This window comes from Peromyscus leucopus, chromosome 9 (assembly GCF_004664715.2).
Source record: "Peromyscus leucopus breed LL Stock chromosome 9, UCI_PerLeu_2.1, whole genome shotgun sequence".
NCBI classification, from domain to species: domain Eukaryota; kingdom Metazoa; phylum Chordata; class Mammalia; order Rodentia; family Cricetidae; genus Peromyscus; species Peromyscus leucopus.
In genome coordinates this window covers 99269405-99290500 of record NC_051070.1, presented here as the reverse complement: position 1 = coordinate 99290500, position 21096 = coordinate 99269405, and the positions used below count along the sequence as shown (strand labels likewise).

At 47.5% G+C, this 21096-nt stretch overlaps 1 protein-coding gene across 4 annotated transcripts; it reads right to left on the bottom strand.

Moving 5' to 3' along the window:
• Nucleotides 1-449: 449 nt before the first annotated feature.
• Prxl2a (peroxiredoxin like 2A) lies at nucleotides 450-20490 on the bottom strand. Of its 4 annotated transcripts, none has more exons than XM_028854967.2 (6): nucleotides 20378-20490; nucleotides 10208-10387; nucleotides 8410-8501; nucleotides 5041-5181; nucleotides 3946-4110; nucleotides 450-1238 (listed from the first exon to the last, which is right to left on the bottom strand). In XM_028854967.2, the coding sequence occupies exons 2-6, from the start codon at nucleotides 10383-10385 to the stop codon at nucleotides 1125-1127; spliced, it is 690 nt and encodes a 229-aa protein (XP_028710800.1). In that variant the 5' UTR covers nucleotides 10386-10387; nucleotides 20378-20490; the 3' UTR covers nucleotides 450-1124. The 4 variants fall into 4 exon arrangements, with proteins under 4 accessions (XP_028710800.1, XP_028710801.1, XP_037064587.1 ...); XM_028854968.2 differs by having other exon boundaries at nucleotides 10208-10370; XM_037208692.1 differs by lacking the exon at nucleotides 20378-20490 and adding an exon at nucleotides 15099-15205.
• Nucleotides 20491-21096: the final 606 nt, after the last annotated feature.

Sequence of the window (21096 nt, the reverse complement as noted above, 5' to 3'; positions counted from 1 at the left end):
TGCCACCACTGCCGTGCTCTGACCTTATATTTCTAAGACAAAATTCAAACACAACAAAATGATGGAGTCGTATTTCATCTTCAGTGTGTCCTTCTTTTTCTGACTTACTAGATTAGGCCATAAGACCAACAGGAAAGCAGTTGCCAAATTTAAATGCCGAGATCATTCCTCCAGAGAAGACAGTAAAACTACTAACAAGCATGATGGAATGCATCTTTCTGGTAATTTTCAACCCCCTTAGATCACAGTCACTAGAGCTGCCCCTCCTTACTCCTCCCAGGAGAATATAGATTTTTCACTTTTAGCCAGCAATATGGCAACTCTTTTTTTTGTTACTCATCAACAGAAAACCTTGTGTCTTGCTGGGTGTGGTGGCTCATGCCTATTAGACCTGAACTTAGGAAGCTGAAGCAAGAGGACCAAGGGAAAAAAAAAATTGTGCACAGAGGTGATTTTGGATGCATACTTTTATTAGAGCCAGAGGTGACAGTTTTTCAGTGAAACAAATCTCTGAGTTCAGAATGGAAGACCACAAGAAACTTCACGTTGTAATTTACCTTTATCAAACTATTCTGGAACACAGCAATTGCTGTATGTGGTCCTTTGACATTACATAACAAGTTGTTAACAGAAAACACACCAAACAGAAGCCTTATATTCTCTAATGGTCAAGCCAATCATCAACTTTTCTTAGAAGAGAGTGTGTGTGTGTGTGTGTGTGTGTGTGTGTGGATTCAACCCAGGGCCTTGTGCATGTGAGGTAAATGTTCTACCACTCAGCTGTTTCTTAGCCCCATTTTTCTTAGATTTTGGATTTAAAGATTCACTTCAAATACCAGCAATCAGGCTATATACATTTGAAAGGAGGTGTAGCAGTCAACTTTAAGCCTTGGATTTTCTAGATCTCTCTTCAAATAATTCTCACTGATTTGCTAGATCTTGATCAGTTTTGTCTGGGACCTATTTGCCCTACTGAGCCTACACAGAGGACAATATTAATATATCATCAATCCCTAGTGACTATGGTACAATGGCTCCTAGCTCTTGGGGCCATGGTGGAAGTATCGTTCATCCAGTGAACACACGTGCAGGCCCGTTCTCCCCCAGCCAGCTGTTGTATATGATCAGCTTTTCCCTGCAGCAGGAGTCTGTGGCTTGATCTTCTTTATAGCTTCCAGAACAGACAGTGGGTTCACTTTGTCTCCAAATTCTTTTTCTCGGTGTTCAAGAAGAATGCCCTAAAGCAGAAACAGGAAGGGATGTCAGTTTTCACTCATGAAAGACTCTGAGCACCAGCTGTCCATCAAGCTCTGTGCTTGGGCAGCCAGGAGCCCAGATCTAAATCAAACTCAGCACCTGCCCTTGAAGAGTTCAGTCTTATAAGGAAGCCATGTTCCATTATTGGGGACACATAAAGCCAGGCATGGTTAACTACAACAAGGGTGGGTGGAAGGGTTCCTGGATAACAGGCAGATAAAAGTAGATTCCATCTGGAGAGAAGAGAATAAAAACAGAAAAAAACCTATGAAGTGGAGCTCAGAGGACACTCTGATGGGTGCTAAATGACCACCTGAGAAGGCAGACCCATTCTTTCCCTTAGTCTTAAGAAACTGGGGTCACACTTCCAATACTGTGAAAAAAATGCACTAAGACATAGGACATCCCAGTTACTCTGAAGTAGGAAATGATATCATCAGGAATCATCAAATTTCTTTAACTCACTGTATCTGGACACTAGCCTTAAGTTTTAAATGATCTGTAATTTGTTCTATCATTATAAAGACACACACACAAAAAAAAAAAAAAAGAAAGAAAGAAAGAAAAGGAAAGAAAAAAGAAAAAAAAAGGAAAAGAAAAATCAGTTGGCAAGATGGCTTGTCCAGTAGATGCACTTGCAATATACAGGGATAACGACCTGAGTTCAATCCCTGGATCTTGCATAGGAAGGTGAGAACCAACTCCTGGGAGTTGTCCTTTGACCTCCACATGCACATTGTGTATGTACATTCCTGCGCGCGCGCACAGACACACACACACACACACACACACACACACACACACACACACACACAAATAAATAAAGAATTAAAAGCCCACCATGCTGTGCTGACTATCGGGAAGTGAATGAGGAAATTGCAATTACTTGCTCAGTAAGCCAAATGCAGGCAGTGAAAATTCGGGGAGGAATGGATAATGGCACGGGAAATGGTCCCCATCACTGCTAAGAGAGAAAGCAAGCCAGCTGCCCTCAGTTCTGTCCCAGTGGGTTGTCTTCAGTAACTGACAGGAAGGCTCCACCCACCTTCCACTATTTTGCTCTTTTTAGAATCTCTGTGTGGCATGTGCATTTCCTTAAAGTAACTAGGCTTCACAAATCATTATTTAAAAAAAAAATAAAACAAACCATATGTAGAGGCACTTGACATAACAGGGCTGGAGGAACTACCTCCACGAGGAACTCAGGTGAGTCCTGATGCCTAGTCATCCCAGTTCACCCTCCACCTTTCCAGAAACTCCACGAAGAACCAACAAGCACCACACCTAACAACAGCGGGAATGTGCTAGCCCAGCCATGCATACCAAGTGAGTCATCACCAGGCAAGAAAAGGCTATCAGGTGTGCCAAACCCTGCCCTAGAGGACACCACAGGGGGCAGAAGTAAGACAATGACACCCCACAGGGCCAGGGTGGGAAGAAAAGGGCCACCTTGCAGGTCACCTGGACCAGGTCACTGAGAACCACTTCTGAGGACAATCTGTAGATGCAGTGAGGCGGAATCCTTCTGAGTTCCTGAGTTTAATTTTTCCTGTGCTGCTTATCAGCCGTGTGTCTGGCTGACCAGCTTCCTGTCTCTAGGCCCACTTCCTTACATGGAGATGGGAATGAGAAAATCTACCATCCCAGACTGCTCATATGGAAGATACGAAACCATATATATGGGCACCTGAGACAAGGCAGGTGCTTAGCAGCCATTACCATTAAGACATTTTGATATATTTACTAGAAATTAACAAACAGAACTATATCAAATTAGACACCATTTATTGCTAAATTTTAATACAAATAAGTAAGAATAATTACCAACGGTGTTTTTAAAAGATTAGAAGCAAAGATTAACACTCAAAGATTTCTATTCGCATTCTTATTTCTCTTATGTTGTGAGGTCCAACAATGCAGACTTAGGCCACTTTCCTACAGAAACGAAACAAAACAACAGAAACCCAACCACTCCCTACATATATACATGGCATACTAAGGTTTCCAGTCAGGCTTGTCTCTAGGTCCTTCTTCTGTGAGCCATGCCTGCTCCATGTCCACTGGAAGACCCAAGGCCTAATGTGGAGTGTCCACCTGCCTCCCAGGCCTACAGGGACCTCATCTCTCTTTTCCATATTCTTCCTCACAGTCCCCAATTTGATTCTGGGTCCTCACTACCATGATTCCTAACACCCTGTCCACAGAGGAATAGGTTCTTTCTCCAGGCACAGGCCTGACACCAAGATAGGAAAAGCACAGTCTGTCTCATACTTCCTTGCCACCCTCCCTCATCAGGCTGTTTTTCTCTGTATCCATCCTTGGTGGTTTGAGAACATGCCAATTGAGTATATTCACAAATAGAATAAAAGTGAGATATCTGGTTGAATACAGAAACAACTTGAAATGAGAACACCTGGGCTCAGGTCCCTGCAGTGACACCCTGGACCAAGCTCGTTGGTATAGCTGCTTACCTCCTCTCAGTTTCAAGTCCATCATCTGCAGTATGAGCAGCATGACTGTCTCCTGGTATGACTATAAAGTGTGTGTGTAAGATGCAAGCATACAGTTACAACTGCTGGGAGGAAGGATGGGCCACTCTAAACATGGAGATCCCTGCCCCCAGTCTCAGCCCCTGTCTGGGGCCCCAATTCCAGAAACCCACAGGTCTGTAGTAAACACAGATCTTACCTGTTTTCCAGGTCCCATCACAAAAACCCCTCCGAGGATGAAGCCTTCACCTTCTAGGTTTCCAGAGAAGCCTCCATTCCAGGCCCGGAAGGAGTTGTACCACACACCCAAACGGATGAGGCCCATGAACATCATCTTCCTCCTCTCAGGACCATAGAATTTTTTCTATGGAGCAAGGAAGATCTTGTGTGAGTAGTCTTTATGTCTTTCATCCCCAGGAAGGATGCCAAGAGGCAAAAGCCCCAGAGCCTGATACTTCATGTTCTTTTTCCAGCCTAACACATCACCACTCCACTCAGGGGCACACTCACTCAAATGCCTAGGGAAATAAAAATCTGCCAGCTCTGACTTCTAAGAGAGAGAGAGAGAGAGAGAGAGAGAGAGAGAGAGAGAGAGAGAGAGAGAGAGAGAGAGAGAGGGGAAGGGAGGAAGGGAGGAAGGAAGGAAGGGAGAAAGGAAGAGAGAAAGAAAGAAGAAAAAGCCTTTTTGTTTTATTGTATTATTTTGTGTTATTTTTGTGATGCAGGGATTGAACCCGGGGCCTTGCACATGATAGGCAAGCAGTCCACCACTGAGATCAACTTCAGATCTGAAGGTAGTTCCAATCTGCCTCCACTTACAACATTGTGCAGGGGAAGAGAAGGGAGACACAGCTGCAAAATTAAGGGGCAAAGGTTGTGCAAAGGAGCAGGGGGTTTCTGCTACTTCCTACCCTCCTGGGCCAATCAACAAGAAAGGCTTTAGTAATAATGGCAGACAACTTTGCAGAGTCTGCTGGGGCTGTGCTGGAGCCTCGGTCAGTGACCTCTCCCAGCTAAGTACCACACCTACAAGCCTAGGGCCCACGAGTCCACAATACACTCTTTCCTTCTGTATTTATTTTTAATTATATGTATATGTGCATTTGTGTGTGAGTCTGTGCATGTGAGAGAAGTGTTCACAGAGGCCAGAAGAGGGCACTGGACCCCTTGGAGCTGGTGCTGCAGGCTGTGGTCAGCCACTCAACATGGCTGCTGGAAACTAAATGAGGGGCCTCGGGAAGAATAGGAAGGACTCTTAAGCACCGAGGCATCTCTCCAGCCACAACACACTCACCTTTTCATCCAGGAAGATTTCCCCTTTGAAGTAAGGCTGGAAGTCCTTCACTTCTGACCCAACCTGCTCCTTCACCACAGCATAGAGAGGGACACCTAGTTCATCCAACTTGGGCTTCAGGGAGGACAAGTCTGCTGCCTCCTGTAGAAGACAGGAAGGTTCATGCACATGAGCACTTGAAGCTGTGCTGTTAAAAAACAAACAAACCACGGCCCAGGGCATGGCTGACACTGAGCTGGGGAATAAAGGTGACAAAATCCCAGAGACAAGTCAGGCCTTGTAGCCCAGCCATGTGTCTGTCCTAGTTAGACACTAGACCTCAGGACAGGGTTTCAGGTGGATTCCCAGCCCAGGCTTCTCATCTTCTCAAAGAGGGAAAGAGAAATACCCCCAGGGGGCCTCTATAACAGTGGCTGCTCCCAAACACACTCAGCCAGGACAGGTTTTCCACGTCGTCTTCCAGCCTATTCCTGCACTAGACCATACCAGCCCAAGGGTCCATCAGGCACATGCATGCAGGCCATGTGAGTGTGGCCTCCAGGCTTCCGTGCACCCTCCCCCCCAATCCCTGCTAGAAACCTCCTTCCCTTTCCAGCTCTAATCTAACATACTAGAAAGGTATCCTTGTTCTAGAAAGAGCTCCTGGACCTGTCCTACTTCTCAAGCATGTTCTCGGTCTTCTGCTTGTGGCTTTTTTGTGCGAAGACTTCAAGTCATCATCGGGCACTGTCACTTGGACTCCTAAGTATGTCTCACTGTTAGACATTCTGTCTTTTGTTTCATAGACACCTCAGTGTCTAGACCATGGCTGGAGGCTCGAAGGTACTGAATACTTGGCAGAAAGAGCTGAAGATGGACAAGGGGAGGATGTGGCAGAGCTGAGTTGGTACAGACATCTTTGACCCTTGTGAACCATGTGTTGGAAGAATAAACAATACTGCATAAATCATAGAAAAGCTTCAAACTAAAGAACCACTTCCTTTTTCACGTTAGATGCTGGAATTAAAAAATCATCAGGAAGTTCTTTTAAATGTAGCCTGCCCACTTCTAATACAAATACAGTGTGATATATGATAGCAACTTTAGTTTCGATAACAACAAAAAAAAAAGAAAGAAAAGCACAGCTAGGCAAAACAGGATTGATTACAACATATTTATCAAGAACTCTACTGAGTAGCACATTTTGACTGGACGGGAAGGGAGGGGCTATGGTGTCTGTTGGAAACGCGGTTCACTGCTTTCTTGGGCTCTTTCCTCTGGGAATGTCGCCATATAAAGCCACCAAGAGGAAACAGAGTCATATAACTCCTGCCTGTGCATCTGTTGAGTCACTCAGTTCTATCCCCCCACCTTTCTGGACACTGTAAGTTTCCACAAAATGCTGTTCCAGGGCACAGAACAGAACCCAGGAAAAAAAGGCTGTAATTACCAAGAGCTGCTGCTGCTGGAACCCCCTCTGTGTTACTGGCTTCAACAGATCATGTCAGAACAGCTTCTCTGCTTGTATCTGGGGGCATCTTGGAGTGAAAAGCCCTGAGTTTACACTCCACCTCTAAGATGAAAGAAAATAACAACCCCCTGAAGATGACCAACTCAGAATGCCTGTGACCTGTTACATGACCGGGGAGGGAGGGGGGACCGAGACTGACAGGAAACTTAGCTTGCCGATCACCTGAGCTTAAAGTAGGAAGGTCCTATGTTAACTGGATGGGTCCAAGGTTATCACTGGGGTCTTAAATGTAGAAGAGGAAGAAAGTCAGTGTTGTAGGGATGTGAAGTGACAATGACTTGAACAGCTATTGCTGACTTTAGAAACAAGAGGGAGAAATCATATGCAAAGAAAATTGGTGAGCTCTAGAAGGGTAGAAAAGGCAAAGAAACGGGCTTCCCACTGCAGCTTCCAGGGGAATGCAACCAGACTCCACTTGGGAATTCTGACCTCCAGCCTGTAAGATAACTGCTGTTGAAGCCACCAAATGTGTGGCATTTTGCTACAGCAGCAATAGGTGAAGACACAATACACAGGTAGCTCGGCTTTGTGGCAACCTCGGCACCACTGTCTCCTCTGTGAAAAGAGAATGGTGACAATAGGTTGTGTTTCTAAGGTAACCCTGAGAAGCCCTGCATAGGCCGGGGATGTGGCTCAGTTGGGAGAGTGCTTGTCTAACATGCACAAAGCCCTGGGTTCAATCCCCAACATCACAGAAAATTGGACGTGGTGCTGCATGTCTGCAATCCCGGCACTCAGGAGGGAGAGATGGGAAGACCAGAAATTCAAGGGCTACATAGCAAGTGAGGTCAGTCTGGGCTACATGAGAAAGCCGGAAAAAAGAAGTGCCTTATAGGTAAGGTGTTGCAAAGTGTATGTACTCAGCAACATCAGTGGATTCTTCCTCACATATGTAAGCAGGAAAAAAACCTCTTAGTATTGGGCCAGGCTTCCAGAAAAGAGAGAGAGAGAGATGATCCTGACAGGGCCAAGGGGACTACCTGAGGAGCCAAGTGGTTTCAAGGGCAGGAGAACCCTAGTCCATTTTCTCCTAGTCAAAGCAGTTATCTCAGAATATGGGGCATGTGACTACCCTGGCCCTCTTTTTACTTATTTATAGAGTGACAAGGCCAGGCTCAGACCACTGCAAAATCCCTCGTCGCACTAGCATTTTGTGTCTCCATTATCACAGGTCCTGTCCTGATAGGCGTTCTCCATTACTGGGATGGCTTCCATTTGAGTGGCCAACCTGGAACCACCCTGTAAGTGAGCCTCAGCTTCACTCAAGGGCACAGGCCAAGTGCATCCACAATAGTGGTATGACTCGAACCCTGCTCAGCTCCTCACTCTGTGCAAGCACAAAGGGAAGAGCTGCCATGCTCGAGAGTGGAAATGGACTCCAGTGGGTGCCGAGGAGAGGCACACACACAGGAATGCTCTAAAGCGCCACCTTGAGGAGGTCCCTGCACGCTGCAGCTTCATCACATAGCAGCTGATGGCTGACAACGAGGTTTCCTCAGCTCTCCAGATCATTATTTCAACAAGTGTGCATCTATGCTGACCAGCAGGAACTCAGAATTTGCTCCTGTTGCTGTCCTGGATTAAATGAAAAGACAGTACAGGACATGGCTGCTACCATACTGGGCAAAAGGTGTGAAGGACAGAGAAAGAAGATTTGTTACTAACCCCACCAGGATATACAGAGTTGTTAAAACCAGAATTAGAGCCGATGTCAGAACAAACGCACAGAGCAAATAACAGGAGTGCCCAGAGCCGACAGAAGGCTCAAGAGCACACATAAGCCCTTGGTCCTGGCTGCAAAGACTCCAGACCCCACTGTCAGAATGCTTTCCTTCCAACAGCTCCTCCAAGGCACTCACCGCTCGACAGAGGAAACAGCCTGGCCTTCGCACAGCCATAATCACAGCCCCGTTCCTCTCCCACAGCTCCTTTGCTTTGAATGTCCTTGGTTCTGAAAGAGAAGAAATAGAGAGTCCCTGTCTCCTTCCAGGCCTGCCCAGTCCTTCACCAATCACTGGGATGCTCCTGAACTACACTGAGCCAAGCTCGGGCCAGAACCCAGCCTGGGAGGGGACCAGCTGAGTACTCCACACCTGGGAGAAAAAGGCAAGCACAGTCAGGGAAGACTCATCTTCCCCAGGAACACTACTAAGGCTTAAGGATCACACTGCACACTCCAAAGGTCCCTGTCCCATGAAAATCAACTTTCAACTAGAACATCCAAATTGCAATAATTTCTAGCAAAATGGGAACTGCACTGAAGCTAGCTGCAATGGACACTGAAATAATAATTTGGAGCCCAAACTAAGCTTTATATTTTGATGCCCCTCCCAAAAGTACCCTTAAACGCATATTCAAAGAAATGAACAATTAAAAAAATTTTTTTTCAAGACAGGGTTTCTCTGCATCGACCCAGCTGTCCTGGAACTCAACTTCTGTAGATCAGGCTGGCATCAAACTTAGAGATCAGCCTGCCTCTGCCTCCTGAGTGCTGGGATTAAAAGTGTGAGCCATGACCACCCAGTGAAACTGACAATTTTTTTTTTTTTAAATTAGCCTAAACATGTTAACTGCAATGCTTGCATTACTATAAACAGAATGAAGTGGAAGACACCCAACAAGGAGATGCTTGGGAGAGTTAGTGAGGACTGATTATGGATGAACCTTAATTATTTTAGTATTCTCCAGAGCTATCCAAGTACCTGTGGGATGCAATGTGAACAAAAACAGGGAAGAAGGGAGGCTGTAGTCACATGAGGTTTTTAAGACTGAACAAAGCTGAATGAAGCTTGGCAGGTCTCTCTCTGTACTTTCCTACGGTTACCTGCCATGAGTCAGAGCCACAGCATCCCTGACCTACTGAGAATATGATGATGGCTTCTCTCTGAGGGTACTAGCCAGAGGACCACCCAATCTGTGAGCCCTAATGTTTACCAAGAAAATCCTGCCACAACTGAGCATGACTGAAGCCTACTGAGCCTCAGCTCTGTGTGGAATGCACCTGGGTGAGGCTCACAGTTCTTGCCATGGATTCCAGGTGGGCTCCTGAGGACAGGTATACAGGCTCCTGCCTGCAGCTTTATCACAGGCAGGATAAGCACAAAGTATCAGCGGCTCCTCAGATCTCCCATTTACAATGTGCAAATCCTTCCTGTGCACCAGGCCCCTGTACCAAGCATCAGGATCACAGAATTGGATAAGTAGTGTTCCTTGAGCTTATTCAACTGAGACAATTCTATTTATTCTATTTTATTCTTTATGACATTATCAAAAGACTTGGAATTCTTCAGAATACTCTCTGGAATAGCTGGCTTATTAAGTGATGGTAAAATATTACTAAATATTATGGAGCAATTTATCACTGCAGTTAAGGCAACAGTAATAGAGAGTGAAAAATGACTTCGATAAGAAAAAGATAAATTAGACAATAATACCAAGATTACATTTATGTGACTATGTGTAAGCATGGAAAGGAATACAGCAAAGTAAAAGTGATTGTGTTAGGGAGGTACAACTACTGGTAATTTAAAAATTGTTATTAGATTTCCCCCTAATATTGCTTCAAGAAAAAGGAACGATTTTAGGAAGAAAACTAAAGAAGTTAAACATGCCTTCTAACAGCCTGGAAAATTACTGAGGCTGGCAGTCGCTCCTTACCTTTCTCCAGTGTTTTCAGGTCTATGTCTTCTAAATATTCCAGCTCTGCTTTCCGGGGCTTGGACAGGAATACATCGGTGTTGGCCAGGAGAAGTGACAGAACAGCGGCCCCCAGGGCCCCTGCACCAATGGACCACATACCCATGGTGAAGAAACTTGGGTCCTGGAGGAAAGACATGTCTGGAGATTGAGAAGAAGGAAGATGTTACTTCCCACAGGACAGCTGCAATCTGACCTCCTGCCCAAGGCTCCAGTGGGCAACCGGCCAGCAGGCCAGCGGAGGAGGGCCTGGAGCAGGGAGACAGGACTGGTCTCAGCTGCTCAGCTGCTTGTCTGAGCTCCATTGTTAGAGCGTGGGAAAAGCACAGACACATGCAGGTTTGTGTCCCGAGAAGCTCGCTAGGGCATCAGGAGTAATTAGACAAATGACAGCCTTCCAGGGGCGTCTATTGTACCTCTGCCTCACTGTGACTTGCTGCTGAGCATGTCCCACATCCCTCTCCTCACCAAGCCTCATTCTCTTTCACAGCACGGGTGGCAAGTGGCTCAGCTATCACCTCCCTGGGTAGAGACAGCTTTCTCATCTGCCATCAGAGGATACTTTTTTTGTTACCCTGTCTTCCTCTTGAGTTTAAGAATTTCCCAGAAACAAGGGCGGAATTCTATTCATCAAAGCCCCAGCTACTGCCCAGCAGGGCCTCACTCAGGGTAGACAGATAATCTCAGTCAATTTCTCCCAACTGAGAATAGCTTTCTCATTCATTATAGAATTGAAATAGGCTTCCATTACAAACAAAACAAAAAAACAGTTTCAACTGTGCCAATGCATAAAACCACAGCTGACAAGAAAGCTGATATTCTCCGAAGCCTACCACCTAGAGATGGCCACTGTTAAACACCCTGATATCCAAGAGGACATCTTTCCCACAGTCCTGCCCCCACCTGAGAACATAACTTCACTGATATTTGCTAGATGAATGGGAGGGCAGGGAGTAGGGTCTGTGTCACATCAGAAGGAGCAAAATTCTTTAGAGGAGGCTGAGCCGAAGCTGTCTGCATAGAGAAGGGGACCCTATGGAATCTGGTCTTGTTCCCAGTTGGGGCCTGGTCACCTCACTAGGAAGGCTCCCTGAAACTGGGTATCCTTGTGTCTCTGGGTGGTAAATCCAGAATCATGCCTGTTGTGGGATATTTGTACACTGTGTAAAGATACATTGCTGTGATTGGTTTAATAAAGAGCTGAATGGTCAATAGTTGGGCAGTAGGTATTGGAGAGTCTTCTGGGCAGAGAAGGAAGCAGGAGATAATCAAGGCACAGGGGAGATGCCAACAACACATGGAGGGAGTTGGACATATAAAATGAAAGAAGGTAAAAAGCCATATAATAAAATGTAGATGAATAAAAGCAGGTTAATTTAAGTTAGGAGAGCTAATGGGACAAACATAAGCTAAGGCCACGCTTTTATATAATTAGTAAGTCTCTATGTTGTTATTTGTGAGCTGGCAGCCCAAAGAAAAACCCGACTACACATCCCACCCCAAAACAGCAGTACTCCATCCAGCCCGCCTTCTCCTGACAACTACCCCAAACCCCAGTGCTCCTGCCCGCTCAAACACCACCCTAAGATCTTACTCATCCCAGTACTTCCCCAAGTACTTCTCCCAGCTTGACTCTGTGTGCTTGGATGACTGGGGACAAGACAGGGACAGTAGTAAATCACCCAACACACTTAATTCTACCCTGCAGGATTTGACCTGGAAATTTCTCCCAAGACCAAGCAAAGTTTGGGAAATGCACATCTCTGCAATGAGAGGGGGCTTTAAGGAGGGAGGAAGTGAGCCACGGTGATGACTTTGGGAAGGAAAGGGTAGACCAGACCAGTATTGAAGCCAGCCTCAGAAGTTCAAATTTGAGTGAGGAAATAAAAGAGAGGCCAGGTCTAGTGGCACAGGCCTGTACCTCAGCTATTCAGCAGGATGAGACAGGAGGATCCTATCAAGGTCAACGTCCTTCTGGGAAATAATTATTGAGTCACTGTCTCAAAGCAAAAAGAGGATGGGACTAGCTCTTGGTAGAAAACTTACCTAGCGTGAACAAGGTCCTAGATTTAATCCTCAGTATCATTAAAATTAAATTAACCAGTTAATTAATTAAAAGAGAACTCCAGGCAAGGGATGGCCAAATAAACAAGACATTAAAGAGAGAGAAAGGTGGGGGGAGGGAGGGAGGGGAAGAGGGAGAGAGATCTGGTACTGATACACTTGGAAAAAGGAAAAGAAGAGGCGGCCAGTGTGGGTGTTTGAAGGAGTGGTGGCTGCCACCGTATCGCTGATGTAAAGGATTTCAGCTGGGAGGGAAGGCTTCCTTAGAACCACACAAAGTGTGGTCTATGGTCAGTGGCTCACCACAAACAAGTACTGAAGTGGATTCAATACAGTTGAGTGATGAACATGACTTACATACAATCAAGTTCTTGGGTGAAGCAGGAAAGAATGTTCCACAAGCCTGCTTCCAATTTTTCTTTGGCAAAGTTACACATTACTGGATTATAGTTCACAGAACAATTAGGAGGGAAATCGCTGCTCCCAGACACCTGCTGTAAACAGAAGAGTCCACACAGCCTGGAAAAAATGTTAGGACCTTTGTGCCTTTTACAACAGTTTTGGATTACAAGCAGGTGTACATAATTCAGGAGCACATGAGTGCTGTCATCTGGTCACAGATATGTAAGCATTTCTGTAAGAAGAGTCATGGGCCAGCTTGCATCTACCCTACAAATGGACTCCTAGAACCCAGCAGTACATTCAGGGAGTCCAAGGACCTCCTATCCTACCAACATAACCCTGCTGAACTCTTAGAGGCCACCAGGCTCCACTTCCCATCACCCAATGACAAACATTTGGCTGGTTTGCTCAGTGATCACAAGGGAATTCAACTCAACTAGACTGAACATTTATTTTTATGATTTATTTAGTATTGACCTGTTGACTAAATGGCAATTTGGGAGAACTTAGTATGACACAGGATCCTTAAGGAGACGTAGGCTCAGTTCACAGAGTAACGGGAAAAAAAATCAGTAGGAAGCTTAGGCAGCTTGGCAGAGTAAGAACACTTGAGTTGTGGTGCCACAAGGAAGAGAGCTAGTCTGGGCAGCCACAGAAAAAGAGGTAGTGGCTTTGGAATTGGTGTGGAACACAGTTCACAAAGTGAAAGCTTGGCTGCACCAGGAATGATTGAGCCTAGCATGGAAGACTGACTGGGAGCCTCTGGCAGAGGAAATCCAGAAGTGGCCCACCCCTATAAGGGCAATAGGGGCTCCATCCAGCCCACCTTCTGAAAGTCATCTGACTGTACCTGTGTTTCCATGTGGCTCTCATGGCATCCTAGGATCTCATTTATTCTCAGGCCTCCCTAGGACCCCACTTCATTCTGTGTGCTTAGGTTACTAGGGATCGGTCTACGGTAGGAATGAATCACCCAACAGACTCAACTCTCCTCTGCAGGATCTGACTGTGTGCTGAAGATACCCTAAGGACTCAAATTCACATGTCCCAGAGACTACCCTACCATGTCTCCATTCCCTGCCTTAACTTGGATCCAAGATGTGGGTGTCAAAGCCACCCCAGGCATGTTTTCTACCCTTAGCCCCACCCCTACTGGGATGCACTCCTCTGGGGGAGAGCACCCCATCCAGACTCTGTATCACAGGCTTTATCAGCAGTACCCATGGGAGGCAGACTTCTCTGCAAACAGGCTCAAGCTGCTCCCACCCTAGCAGGTGGCTCTTCTGCTAGTGATAAGCAGTGGAAACTCTGATCCCCAGAAGTATCTAGCTTCCGGAGCTCAAAGCAACCTCTCTCCTGGCAAGTCTTGGAACAGATACCATGACAACTCGCTGCACAGACTTAGGAGACCCTGAATCAGTTACTCCCACAGGGAGGACAGGGAGAGAGGTTTTAACTTTGGATAGAACGGTCAGTGCTTTTCCACATGTGCCTCCAAGACCACTGAGCAGAGAAGCAGGGTGGCCAGTAGCCTTGAATTTTGTCTTGTGAAGCCTCTTTGCAGGGGCAACACTAAGGTTCTGAATTCAGTGATTCCCCCACAGCCACAGGGCCAGCAGGTAGCAGCAATACTGCCATCTGTAGTAAACAGGAGCAGCACTCCAAAGCTTAGTCTTCCTGCTGTCACACCTAGACTCTCCACACATTCAGAAGCAGGTCGGTGGGGGTCAAGGACATGAACCTCCATCTTCAGGAAACTTTCAAACAGGCAGTTCATTGTTTTCAGCCATCAAACACAGTCCGGCTATGTCTGGTCTAAAGGAAATTTACCATACACCAGCTGTCCCTTCTCTTTTTTTCCCCTCTGTCCCCTTCCTTAAGGAAAGGGCCAGTCGCTCTAAATGAGAACTGCAAGGTTGTTTACGGAAGAGCCAGCCCCACCTGACAGCTATACTACTCATCTCCCCCAGGGAGGGTGGGGGGTGGGGTGGGGTGGGGGGTTATCTGATCTCCTTGTCTCCCAGAAGGTGAAGCTGGATAAGACTGCAAATAAACAGCAGCTGTAAGAGCTCAGAGTGGCAGCTCGGGTCTCAGGTCTCGGGAGACTTGAAGGTAGGTAAAGGAAACCCAGCTGGATGCCCTAAGCCAAACTGTTGCCACCTTCCCCAGGCCCAGCCTCTCAACGCCAAAATGAAGGAGTGCCACCGCTCCTTAGACCACAGGGACATCCTCTGATATCAACACAAACAGTGCACTTTGGAGCCCCAACGTTCTTGTTCTTCATTCACCCCACCATGGCTCCCCTGCTCATTCATGCTTCATCCAGCTTGGTGCCCCCTCCCCTAGATCCATCGTTCAACAGGCCAAACCTGGGGACTGCACTTACCATCAGCCGCGTCCACACCTCCGCTTCTGCTGACAAGAGATTCTGGCCCACAGGGTGTGCAGGCAGGGTGTGCAGGCACAGGGAGGGTTGGAGGTGGGTGGGGCTTTGGAGTCTTGCCTAAGCCCCTAAGCTTAGCCGCTGCTCCACAGGCAGGACTGGGCCACACAGAAACCCCGGGGCTCCTTCAGCTGCCAATGGTTAATCTCCAGAAAACATCAAGTGGCCAGCTGCCAAGGCCCCCTAGCCCTTCAGACAATTTAGCAAAGACTTGAGTCATTTGCAGTCATGCAGACTGCAACATTTCTTAAGTGTCAGCAGACTCCCCTCTGCTATGGGTGCACACTAAGCCAGGCTCTTAACACAGTCCACATGTCACACTCACAGCATCAAAGGGATAGGACCTTTTGTCCATGGCTCTTCGTGCGGCCTTTATCTGTACCCACTTCTTAGTCTAGATCCAGGAAGTCAGCTGGACTAAGGATGCTTACTTGGTATCTATTTATCACCTCTCTTTCCCCCTCTTTCTCTGACATTTAAGTGGCTTCTCTGAACCCCTATACTCTTCCTGGGAGACCTCACCTTAGTCCAGCATTTCACCCACTAGCTTGGCAAGGCCTCCAACTCCCTATTCCTGTCACTGACTCAAAGTTTCCAGGTCAGGGGTTTTATACGGATCTGTCACGGTAGATCCAAAACTGACCTCCATCCCTACTCAGTGAATGATACAAGTATCCAGTCAGCTGTTCAAGCCAGAAACCTAGAGTCAGTTTTCCTTTCTCTGGCTCTCACTGCCTACATTTTATCAGTCAGAGTTCTGTTCATCTCATATGTATCCATTAGCCTCTTCTCAGCTCACTGCTAGAGTCTAAGCCCAAACACCCATTATTCTGAACTCCCCAGAACCAAAAGAACTTGGCTCTACTTTGGTTCTTTACACTTCACTCTCCATGCTGTAGCCAGAGTTGTTGTAAAACAGCGCGCAAGAGACCTTGGCAGGTTTGAGCCAAGGTGCCATGCAGATCCGGCAGGTGGCGGCATGGTGTGGTGGAAAGTTGCTCACAACATGCAGACACAGCATCCATCCACGTGGAAAGTTTTATTAAAAGGGGAGGGAAGAGGAAAGGGAGAGAAAGAGGGAGGGAGAGAAAAAGAGAGGGAAAGAGAGAAAGAGAAAAGTAAAGCGGAGGTGTCCCAAGCCAGAGTGATCTGATCACTCCTTATCTTCCATTTCACCTTCTCTTAGAACGAACATCTTCTCACCAGTGCTGACAGGGCCTAACTTCAGTTCACCATTCTGGTCTCACTCCTGGCCACTACAGCACCCTCCAGACTACTCTCATTGCAAGGTCATACTATTTACTACTCATGTTGTTCCTTTACTGATTACAGGGCCCACACATGTGTTAACATATGCACACCTCTTCACACTGTGAAAAACGGGCTTCATGTGTTGTGTTTTGGTTATCTGTCTGACTTCACAGTACACAGACAAGGGAAATTCACTACTTTATCAAACCAACAGCACTTACCAAGGATCTGCTACCTATAATACAGGTACTATAATGTACATGTAATATCAAACCCCTAAAGGGATTTAAATTTTACCCTTGAAGTTTCACAGTGGAGCAAAGTTGGAACTATCCTGTTGCTGCCCAATTTCACCTCTGTGTGGAAGGTAATTCTGGACATGGCTAGCCTGGCACTAGAGAAAACACTCAAGCTTGGGATTTAAGTGACCTTGCATCGAGTCCCAGCTCTGCTGCTCACTGGCAAGGGGAGCTGACACAGCTGAGTCCAGAGTGTAGTCACTAAATAGACGGAAGGAACTGGGAATCCTCTCTTTCCCCTCTCACACCCAGACTCTGCAGCACCCAAGGACTACTTCTACAGGGACAGCCTTGAGGGTACCCAGCACTACTGAGCGCCCGCTGTATGAGCATATTCTCACTTTCTCCTGCCTGTTCAAAGCGCTGCCTCTGGGCAGGAACCGATAGAGTCTTAACAAACACAGAGCATCAGCACGGGGTGGGTTAACTCATGTCTCAAACATGTAGGGACAGCAAGAAATTCTAAACATCAAGAGAACACCTGCCCTGCCCAGCCTCACCCAGAGACTCTTCCCACCTCAGAAAAAGCTGGCCTGGGGCAGCCCCAGGGGAAGGAAGAAAAAAAAGTGAGAGAAAACAAGGGGAAGGAGGAGGCTCGTGGCTTCCCTGCCTCAGGACTTCTGTGAACGGATTGGAAAGATGTTTCCCAGCTCTCCTCTCCTCCACTGTCCTCTGCTCTTAAGGCTCTACTTCAGCAATTTCTTTATTGAGGAAATGAGGAGCTGGCTAACCCAAAAAGTCACATGGGTAAGAAGGGCATCAGTGCCAATGTTGGGACTCAGGTCTGGGTCTCTCAGCTCCCAATCCGTGCCAGCTTACCCTGCTTTGGATTCCCAAGGTTCCACACAGCCAGCCATGAACCAGGCCCCTAAAGCTAGAATAGCATGTACATACATTGGAGTCAAGTGCAGCCAGTGCTCAAACTGGATCACTGGCCTTAAGTAAGCTGAGAGCAAGACTCCTTCTGGATGGGGCTTGGCGTCTGGAGAGAACCCCAGTCTCTCCCAAGCCCAATCCTTGGCAAGAAGCTTAAAAACCAATGCCAAATGTTTTCTTAAGGCTCACACTGCCCATTCTCTACTGAGAAGCTGGTCTGCATTTTTTTCCTATACACAGTAACAAGGCCATGCTATTTCTAGATGCTATCATAAATACCAGCTTAGCAGTGGTAAATACTCGCTTAAAAACACAGTGAGCAACAGAAGAGTCCTCAGACCACCTGTGGAACTGGCCACCTGCAGTGAGCTGTCACTCATTTACCAAAATCTTCAACTTTCTGCTCTGTTCACAGGGAGAGGTGAAGGGGAGGGGGGCAGGGGAATGCCTGGCTCTATCCCAGCCCTCCACTGAGACACTAGAGTCAGAATTTTGAAGAGGTGCTAGGAGAACAAGATAACACAATCAGCAACTGGGACACTGAGGCACAGCGAAGAGTAAGGAATACAGCTGACTGGGAAGGTCCTTTCCTCTGAGAAGTGATTCCCCCCAAAGGTCCGGCCATTCAGCCGACTTTTCAGTTTCCTGCCAAGGCCTAGAAGACCCGCTCTCTCAAGTTCACAAATGTGGACAGGAAGAGAAAGACAAACCTTCAAAATACACTGGGTTCCAGCAAACAAATCCTAACTCTCATTTTGGTCCCAAGAGGCCATGTTATCCCTCATCACCTTAGGGTCTTCTGGGAAACAAACCGAGTGCAGTATTGGCACACGTCTGTAATCCCAGCACTGAGGAGGCTGAGGCAGGACGATGACCGTTGAGTTCAGAAAAGGTGAGGGAGGTCCTTCATAAGGAACGTTCAAGAAGAACAACATGAAACCCAGCAGCACAGCACTCTAGAAAACTGAAAAGGCTTTCCTAGTTTTTGTTTTTTTTCATTTTTAAGAAGACAAGGTCATGACATGTAGCCCAGGATGGCCTAGAACTTGCCACTCGCCTACCTCAGCCTCCTCGGTGCTGGGATTTTAGGCATGCACCACCCCACTGGGTTTAGCATTGTCTTATTGTCATCTTTTGCAGGGCTCAGATGCACTCACTGTTCCTAGGAGGGCAAAACAGATACCTAACACGGGACAACTTCCCCAGCTAAGTACCTCCAAGTCTGCTTTCGAGGTGGACATTCTAGGTCTGGAGGAGTCCTGCCTCGAGTCTACATTCTCCACAGCACATGTCTGAGTTAACTCTGGCTCCCCAACACTGTCTTTTGTGCTAGCCGGGCCAAAGGCAAAGGGCAATGCTCAGCTGCAATCTCCCTTGGCAGAGGGCACTGAGCTCAAAGGTGAGGACGGCTCCTTCTACAGCACCTCTGTACAGTTCCTGCCACACAAGCCTCCGTCCAAATAGACTCGGGGCTTAACATTTCACAGAGGCAGACAGCCAACTAGCAGGAGAGTTGCCTTTAACCCGAGATACTAACAAAGCCTGGCCATGAGCCTTAGAATTCCAGACCTCACCAAGCCTTCTGGTGCTACACAAGTTTGAGATGATTATTAGAAACCAAGGCTTCAAATTCCAGCACTCAAGAGGCTGAGAGAGGAGGATTACAAATTCAAAGAGGCTTTGGGAAAATCCAAAGTCACCCTAATCTACATAACAAGACCCTGCCTGGTAGAAGAAAAGGAAGAAAAGGGAAGAGAGGGAAGAACGGACACCTGGGTCCAATTCCTACAAGCTGTATGAACCTGCACCAGTCACTGTTTTGCATCAGTAAAGTGGGAACAATTCCTGAATCACCTTCTACAGAGATGAGTCAGGATTAAAAGACATGGAAGATGCTATAAGCTCTTTACAAAGACTGCCCGAAGATGTTTAATTCTTACTCATTTCTGGATTAGTCAATGATTACCCCAAATATACGAAACAGAGTATTTTCTGATGAGTATCTGCTGAGGAATCAGAGTGTGCAGTGTGAACCTCAGTTTTGTCTCCAGGGCTGGGCCAAAGCAGGAGCATATAAGACTCTATAAGCAGGCTCCATGACAATGCTTTTCAAAATAAAACCTAAGTGATGGTTTGCTTTTCAAATAAATCATCGACTAGGCTCCCAAAAAAGTTGAAATAAAAATAACCCCCCCAATTACGCTGATTTCCAGGTAACAGGGCTGTGAAAACAGCAGGCACGGTGTCAGCTGGACTCTGGGTAGGTTCCCTTCCCACACATACCTGCCAGGGTGCACCCTAACTTTCTTTGCTCTCACTTCGACCATTTCTACCAACTCCTTCAGCGCCTAACAACCCGGAGGATGGGCTGCCACGGTGCTTTGCTCATCTTTACCACACCTCAGCAGTGCTTTGAAAATGTACAGCTGGGCTTTCTAAGTCAGAGGTATGAAACCTTTGGAAGAGATGGGGAACAGGTGTCTCTGAGACTTCCTCACAGGCCACCCAAGCACAGAGACAGGACAGCTACTGCCACCCCCGGGCAGCCTCCAACCCACGTGGAGCAGACCCCTCTTCCCCACGAGACTGGACAAGGGTTTTCTCAGTCCTCTATCCCAACAATTCAGACAGCTGGGTGCCGGTCCGGGACAGGGTCTCTGGGCCCCAAGCGTGGAGTTTGTCTAGATCGCTGGGGTGGGCGGAGGGCACACCGGAGAGCGGTCCCACGGGAGGTTGGAGCCGCATCCTCCATCGGGCATCCACTCTCCGCGGCTCCAGGCCTGCCTGGATCCTCACCTGAGCCCCGAGGACCCCGCCTCCGTGGACGTCACGGGCCTCGCTGAGCGGCTCCAGCGGACGCAGGTGCCTCCGGCCAGCCTTCTCCGCTGGAGCTCAGTGGAGGGCCCTGGGACCCGGCGCGCCTGCGCAGCTCAGTGCCTACGCCACCGCGCCACTTCCACGTGACAGACACGCCCCTGCCCCGCCTCTAGGGACCAGGGATTCAGTAGAACTGGGGTCGCATCAGGGCGGCTCCTTTCCCATGGCGCTAGTTTGGTTTGCTCCTGCCCAGTCGTCGAGAGCGACTTCTGATGTGCTCTGTGGAGGCGCTGTGCTGTCGTATCCAGAAGCACGTGTGTGTGTGTGTGTGTGTGTGTGTGTGTGTGTGTGTGTGTGTGTGTAGTAGCCCTCCTCCCCCCAAAAAACCTTAGAATTACCAGCGTGCATCCTCTCCCCATATTCCTCTTCACTCCCAAATGCTCGTTATTAGAGTGAAAAAAAGCAGCTGAGAACTGGCTCTAAGGATAATGCCAGCTCCTCTCAGCTTCTGAGCAACCCTAGGGCCGGCTTGTCTTTCACTTATTCGTGTTTATTGAATGTGGCTCAGACTGGTCGAGAATTGTTGGTCCTCCTGCCATAGTCTTCCAGGTGCTGGGATCACAGTCATGCACTGCCATGCCCAGCTTTCATCCATTTTCCTTACTCCTGTAGTAAGTGTTCATACAGTTTCAGAGAGA